Raw genomic sequence first — 8164 nt, 5'->3', positions numbered from 1 at the left:
GGAGAATCAGTTCCTATTCTGTCCCATATCTTCTGGCAAGATAGTTACTCTCTCGCTACTGACGCTGCACCCCTAAGAGTCACCCAGCTGGTGAAGGCACAGGGGAGAACTTGTAAAGTTCATACCAAACTTTTTACAGAATGACTGAAGGACAAACCTGGAATGAACATCAGACAAGCTATTGACGGGGATTGCTAAAGGGACAACTTCAATTTAAAACAAAAATTCACCCCTCTCTGGAAACAGCCAGTAATATCTAAGATTACTGCCATTGAAGCATCAGAGACAAACATTTCTCTGTTTGTGTACTCTACCTGCATTCTGAGCACATACCAGCACTTTGGGTAGAGTCCATTTCCCTTCAATTTGTGTGGCTCTTTCACACAACGGGGGAGGGGAGGGAGCAAAGCACAGCATTTTAAGATATAGAAAACTGATTTGAAAGTCATAAAGTCATAAAGATTGGCAGGAATGGCACCCAAAACTACCTTTAATTCATTTTTTCACCCTGACAATCTCTTTATAGCTGTCTTCCTTTTAGAGGGGTTGATGGGCAGCTCTGAACAAGCTGAGAGTATAAACCTGCTCAGTAAACCATCTCTAGATATTAGCTACCAACTATGGCAATTGCTATCACTGCTAGAACTTCCTTTCTTTTTAAAAGATGGAAATGAGGACAAGTCCAACTAGATCTGAATTCTATTGATTTTTTGACCCCACTTCTCTGCTTTTCAATTTGGGCAGGGGATGGAGGTTGTGTTCATATCTGTGTTCGCACTAGTGATGGACAAGGGTAAGATGTCCACACTGATTTTTACATCATAAGTAGCATTGTGTAACCTGGACCACAAGGTTCTGTTGACTTGTTTTGGACCCCTGCAGGATCCTTTCACATGACAACTGGGGGAGCAAAAAACATTTTAAGAAAAATGGGCCTGCACAGCCATAAGAATGAAAACAGCATCTAGTATTTGTCTAAAAGGGACATGTGCACACTCCAAGGCTCACTTAAAATCATCTTGTTGAAGCTTTCTGAGTGACTTCACTTTCAGCTGAGCTGAAACACAGCAATTTAATGCCTCAGTTATGAGAGCATCAAAACCAGAGTTCGGAATGAATTACTTTCAACCTCTTTGGATGGAGGTTGGGATGTGACCATTGACAGGAAATCAGCTGCTCTAATATCTCTGTATTTTCTCAGCGAGGTCAGTTATTGCCCAAATGCCTTAAAATTGGAGAGCTAATTACATCTGTAACATGGGACTGGAAGAGACCTCCTGGGTCACTGAGTCCAGTCCCATGCTATCACAGGCAACCCCATGAGATCATCTTGTTTATAACCTTATCAAGGTCCATCTTAAAAGTAGTTAGGTTGTTTGCCCCACTGCTGCTATTGTGAGGTTGCTCCAGAACCTCCCTCCTCTAATGGTAGGAAACTTTCTTCTAATTTCCAGCCTAAACTAATTCATGGCCAGTTCATCCCCATTTTTTCTTGTGTCAACACTGTCCTTTAGCTTAAACAGCTTTTCTCTCTCCCTGGTGTTTACCCCTAAAGTGTTTATAGAGAGCAATTAGATCTCCTCTCAGCATGCCTTTTGCTAGGCTAAACAAACCAGGCTCTTTTAGGCTTGGTCTGCAGTACCGTGGTAAATCAATCTAAGCTCTGATACTTCAGTTATGTGAATAATGTAACTGAAGTCGACGTAGCTAGATCCACATACTGCGGTATCTATACCACGCTGTGTCGACGGGAGATGGTCTCCCGCCAACTTACCTTACGCTTCTTGGTGAGGTGAAGCACAGAAATCAATGGAAGAGCACTCTCCCATCGATTTAACACGTCTTCACCAGACCCGCTAAATTGATGCCGCTGCGTCGATTGCAGCAGCGCTGATTTAGGTCCGTAGTGAAGATGTGCTATTAGTCTCCTCATCTAAGACAGGCTCTCCATTCCCCTGATTATCCTAGTAGCCCTTCTGTGCACCTACTCCAGTCTGAATTCATCCTTCTTGAACAAGGGCAATAGCACCCATATCCTCTCCCCTGTCACAATCTTTACCTTTTAGGCAAGAGCACTGTTGCTCACCTTCAACCTGCAGACTTTTTACACAACCTAACACCACAAAGTCATCAGGCTAGAGACTAACTCCCAAAGCTCAGAAGTCTTGTTTATATTGCAAAATATGTTTAACGTTTGATGCATTCTGAGATATTAGAATGCTTTACTGGCTCCTCTCTTGAGGTAACTCTGTGGGATAATACACCCTTGTGGTCACACATCCTTTATATTAGATTTATAATGACAAGACACTTCTCCACACATTCCTACACATGTACATCTTCAAGGCCATATGACTGATGTACTGGAAGAATGAAGAGCTAGATCACAGATTTGTTATTTTTACTTTAATATCCCCCCCCCCGCCCCCCCCACCCACACACACCCTTCATCTGTACATCTCTCAGCTGCTTAGGAAAACAGGAATTGCCATACTGGAATAGATCATTAGTACTCCTGGTGTAGTAATTGGTTTTAAGCATACATGACACTGCATGGCACTTTTTTTTTTTTTAAAGTGACCTTAGTTTTTTCTTTCCACCAGACCTCCTGCGTGAATACAATATGCCCATAGGAATTTAATTTCTCAAGTAGTTCTGCAATTTCTTTTTTCAATTCAGACACAGTGCCTTCCCTCCACAACCCCAAAAGAATAACTATCTAGTGGGTATTTCCTCCTCATTGGCTATGCAAAGAAACTATTTGAATAGCTTTTCCTTGTTGGAGGCCAGCAGACCCAGAGGGACTTCCACCCAGTGCTAGTGCTCTAGCTAAAGAATTTATTTTCTGCCTCTTTGGCTACTTTGTTGATTGCTTTTTCATCGCCATTCTACATGACAACATTTATGTTCTTTCCTATTTGTCTCACCAAGTGTAGAGCTCCATTTATTATAGAACTGATTTTGCTCAGCTACAATCAGCTTCATACAATGGAGAAAAATAACAAAATATAGTTTGGCGTATGTCATTTCTACTGTAATTTTGATTTTTTTTTCTATAGTGGACAGCAGTGCTATAACCAATGTGCCGAAGTTTTAGAACATGAATAATCCCATGAAAATCAGTGGGACTAGTCACAGGCTCACGTGTTGAAGCCTCTTGCTGAATTGGGGCCTACATACCCCAGATCAGGATCTCCATGGAGCTTATTTATTTTTAAAGACCTAAAAACTCTACAATACATGTTCTCATATGGCATTAACTGTTTGCATGTTGTCTGCCTTTTAACTGAGAGGTAAGGGGGAGTAACTGCTTGAACGCCCTGCTCTGATGACAGAAGAATACATGAAAGGGAACTCTGCTTACCCAACTGCTAGGAGAGCAGTGACAAACTGCATCCTGCCTAAAGGAGAGCTGGAACAGACACCCCAGAGCCCAGGGTATTCATTCCACACTTTAATAAAACCCTATTTGTGCATTTCCACTCCCAAAATTGCCAATTCCCAGGGTATTCAAAACCAGATGCCTTCACCTTTCCAACAAGCCACCCATTTGACAAAGTGAGGCTCTGTAACTGGAATGTGGCTGGCAAGCGCGGGGCAGGCTGCTTCAGAAGGAGAAAGAATCGATTTACAAAACCTTGGTAAGCTCAACATTATAGAAGAGGCAGCAGAGGAAGTGCATCCACTCCACGAGTCAGAATAATGTACTAAAGCCACTAGGGGGCACACCCACTATTAATCAGCCACAACAGCACCAATTAGTATATTTACAGCACATAGTTACTTGCTGAAAACTGTCCCTATCTAACAATATTTGTAAGAAGTTACATCTACTATTTATGCTATATGAGATAGTAAGCAGGTTATACTACAGGCATCCTCTGCTGTGTGCTGATTTACAGTATTTCTACTAACCACAAATCTTACTGATGCATGTTCTTAAATACGAAGGAAATAAGAATTAGCTGCTTGGCTAGTGTGCAGATCTCCGTCCAACGTCTACAGCACCAGGAGATGTGGAGTGATCGTATCCTGGGATGGTCAGTGCAACCGTATGGGCTGGTACATGCTTTGGCCCAGCAGCACATTGAGAGCAAGATGGCACTAAGAATAGCTTTCCAACAGATCTCGTTTTGTCCCACCTGAGTCCACATATCCCACAGAATGAAGCATGATGTTGCTGATATCGTCAGTCTTGCTTGTCAGATGAGGCTTATGATGATTCTTTCATCCAGTCCCGGTTCACGCTCTCTACGCAGCATAAGACACTGCAATGTGTGCCTCTTCCTTTCATGATGGCCATCACTGATTCCACACTGCAAAGAGAGCAGGTGCACTAAGGGGTGACAGCCAGAAGTATTTCACCACATTGTACTGCATGTAGCCCATGATGAAACCAAAGGCCACATCTGTCACGTTGTGTCTGCCCAGCATGACTCTGGAGATGCCCACAATGATGGCCCATAGAACCACCAGGACCCGCAGAGGAATGGCGAGCACCAGGTGGTGCAGGACAAATCTGCACACCATGGCAGCTCTGGTAGCATGGCCTGATGGGAAGGAATATTTGTCCACTGAGATAGTGACAAACATGTCCATCTTGTTGTGAGTGGGACGTCTTCTCCTCACGAGCCCTTTCACCACCGCCACCAGGACTAAATCCAGCAACAAAGCTAGGAGACAAATACAAAGGGGTCATTTTCCATGTCATGTGTCATAGAAGTTAACCAAAAATAACCCAGGGATAAATAATGCTGCTACTGAAACCGAGAGTCAAAGTAATAAGCAAACAAAATATTTAGGATGAGCACCAACTCCATCTCATGACGAAAACACATATGTGGGCAGAATATAGCGTAGGTTTCCTGGCTATGCGTATATCTGTGTGTACCTATGGCTATCCTAGTGCCACCTAGGGCTTGCTGCAGTACCATGCCCTTTGCTTTTCCACAGGTAGCCTCCAAACTCACTGGGCCAGGTTGTCAGCAGGTGTAAGTCAGCCTAGCTCCTTCAAAGTCAAGGGAGTGTCATCAATTTACACCAGCTGAAGATCTGGCTCATTGTGCCCCAGTGCTTTTCTCCTCTGTGGAACATTTCCGCTCACCATTCTACTCTGGGCTTCCACAAATCCCTTTTTCAGAAGGGATGAAAGGATTCCCGTTCTAAACTGTTACCTCCTTTCCTAGCTCTAGATTCATACTTACACATTACAATGCACATTTAAGACCAACAGAAAACAGCTCATTTTCAATATCAATCTTTGGCAGGCCAGGAGTTGCCAGGATAGGATGGTTTATATGTAGAGAACACCTCTTCTCCCACCCTGAAATCCTTTTCATTCCTGCTCTTCCTTCCCTCCTTCAGAAGTCCCACCACAGATACCATCAGAGAACCTGGGCTATTCCATGGAGAGCTTGACCTTCTGGCTTCTTCAGCCAGCATGAGCCTCTGTGTCCCTGCTAGCGTGAAAGCAAGAGAATGACCTTGTGACCTGTATTCTGGAACTCTAATAATAATATATGGAAATATACCTCTCTCATAGAACTGGAAGGGACCCCAAAAGGCCATTAAGTCCAGCCCTCTGCCTTCACTAGCAGGACCAAGTACTGATTTTGCCCCAGATCCCTAAGTGGCCCCCTCAAGGATTAAACTCACAATGCTGGGTTTAACAGGCCAATGCTCAAACCACTGAGCTATCCCTCCCCCCAACTCTGAATCAGAGGATACGGTAACACAAGATATGGTAACCACTGAGCTATCCCTCCCCCCATTTCCCTGCAGCTCCTAGACAGAGAGGCCAGTTCTGTGCACTGCCCCTGCCTGCAGGTATCATCCCCACAACTCCCATTGATGGAGGTTCCTGGCCAATGGGAGTGGTGGAGCCAGCACTAGTGGTGGGAGCAATGCGCTGAGCCCCCCCTGGCCTTCCCTCCCTCTAGGAGCTGCAGGGACATGCCAGCCACTTCCAGGGAGCTGCGTGGAGGTGGGTAGGGAGCCTGCCAGCCCCGCCAACTCTCCAGCACCAGCACGGGTCCCATGCTACGTGCTGCCACCCGCCTCCTGCCCAGCAATAGTGGGGGTCCCAGACAACCGTCCCAGCACCCACAGCATCCCCGGCCTGCCCCCCCTCCCCCGAACTCCATCAGCCCAAGTTTTAGTTAGGGGTATACAGTACAAGTCATGGACAGGTCATGGGCCGTGAATTTCTGTTTACTGCCCGTGACCTCTCCATGACTTTCACTAAAAATATCCGTGACGAAAACATAGCCTTCCCTTAACTGTGATTACATGCTGAGCTATAGGCAGCTGGCATCAGCTCCTGGGCTGCTGCTACTAAAAACGAAATTGGCAATAAAGTGATGATGAAAGTGGTTTGCAGGCATTGTAAAAACACCACATAGTTTGGGATGAAAGACAGTCTCCAACTGGGAGGGTCTGGAAGCGGTAATACCAGGGCATGCTGAAGGCTAGGATTCAGGTGCATTGGCACAACTGAGTGACTCAACCAAGTCTATGATTACATGCTGAGCTGTAGGCAGCTGCACTATTAGTGCTTCAATTACTTTCATAAATACTAAATTCATCCACTTAAGCCTCTTCCAGAAACCCTGCAAGCTGGACTCCCGATTGAAGGTTAGGATTTCCAGCTGGGGGATTCAGGTGTACCTTAGCTCACAGCACTATGGCCATATAAATCTAAATGATCAGAACCTGCCACGATATGGCAGAAGTGTTTCATAGAAACAGAAGAAAGCATGTGCCACCTCTGCAGAAAACTGACATCTCATCCCAAGCATGTCCAGGATCGCCCCAAAAGTGCTGTGTCCCTAGGATGACTGAAGGGACATTTGCCTGAACTGATCATGAGTCAGAATCCCTAGACTGGCCCCTCTGATAGGACTCTGCCATGGCGAGGGAACTGTGTAGATGCAGGAAGAGCTGGCAGCCAGCTTGCTGAAGTGGTCACTGTGGCAGCAGCTTTGGCAGATCCCCGTGGGGCTGCGGTTGCATGGCACACTGGTTGCGCCGTGCTGAGCACAGCCCCTGCACTGGGGCACAGAGAGGCAGGGCCCTGGGAAGCTGGCAGAAGAGTGGCATGGCTAGGATCCCAGCACAGATCAGCGCTGGCTGGGATTTGCCCCGCTGGGTGACTTGCACCAGCTTGGCAGCGCTGGCCCGGCCTGGGCTCTTGGGAAGCAGCTCTCAGGGCGGGTGACAGGGGTGTGTGACTCAACCTCTCCCCTGCCCGCTGCTCTGATGAGCCTGGGCCCCGAGCCAGCCGTGATGAGAGGGGAGAGGCGCCCCCACCCCCGGCCCCTCACCGAAGAGCAGGTTGAGCAGCACCTCGCGGCCCGCCGGGCTTTCGCTGCGGCCCAGCCCATACAGGGTGCCCGCCAGCCAGGGCACGCCATGGCCGGACACCTCGAGGAGCCGCAGGAGGGGCCTGGCGCTGCCCCAGGCCGAGCGCTCCCCGGCGCACACGCCCAGCTGCCGGGAGAACCGCAGGTCGGCGGCCAGCAGGGAGCGCAGCGCCACGGCCGCGCAGGACGGGCTGGGGACAGGCGCGGCGCGGCGGGACGGGCTGGGGACGGGCGCGGCGCGGCGGGACGGGCTGCTCCGGGGACTGGGCATGGCGACCGGGCACCGACCCGCTCTGTTCTCCTCAGCGCCCGCCCGGTGGCCCTCGCCCGGCCGCCTGCTTCCGCTTCCGCCTGCCTCACGTGACTCCACGCGTCCCCCTCCGGTCACCATGGAAACCAGGAGGGGCCCGGACCTGCGGTGCGGAATGGGCGGGCCACGGGGACTCCGCCCAGTCCTTCCCCATGGGGTGGGGCAGGATGGGCTGGGATTGGAGGACGGCTCCATCCTACCAACTGAGGCAGAGCAGGGTGGGGTGAGATTGGATGGGCCCGGGGGACTCTCATGCTGCAGGGCAGGATTGATGGGGGTCCTACCCTCTGGGGTGGGGCAGGGGGTTGTAGAGGAAAGCTAGAAAAGGTCAAGCCCTCTAAAGAATCAGAAACCAGAAGACAAAAAGAACCTCAAATATATTGTTTTTGTAATCTCATGATTTTAAGCCAATCGCATCAGAGAATATCAGGGTTGGACAGGACCTCAGGAGGTCATCTAGTCCAACCCCCTGCTCAAAACAAGACCAATCCCC

At 48.5% G+C, this 8164-nt stretch overlaps 1 protein-coding gene across 1 annotated transcript; it reads right to left on the bottom strand.

Annotated features, from left to right (window-relative positions):
- Positions 1-2661: 2661 nt before the first annotated feature.
- On the bottom strand, positions 2662-7751 carry PLPP6 (phospholipid phosphatase 6). Its single transcript, XM_005311523.4, has 2 exons — positions 7323-7751; positions 2662-4673 (listed from the first exon to the last, which is right to left on the bottom strand). The coding sequence occupies exons 1-2, from the start codon at positions 7630-7632 to the stop codon at positions 4303-4305; spliced, it is 681 nt and encodes a 226-aa protein (XP_005311580.1). The 5' UTR covers positions 7633-7751; the 3' UTR covers positions 2662-4302.
- Positions 7752-8164: the final 413 nt, after the last annotated feature.

Source organism: Chrysemys picta, chromosome 8 (assembly GCF_011386835.1).
Source record: "Chrysemys picta bellii isolate R12L10 chromosome 8, ASM1138683v2, whole genome shotgun sequence".
Taxonomy (NCBI): Eukaryota; Metazoa; Chordata; order Testudines; family Emydidae; genus Chrysemys; species Chrysemys picta.
Note: the sequence above shows the minus strand (reverse complement) of the source record. Positions and strands in the feature narration are given on the sequence as shown.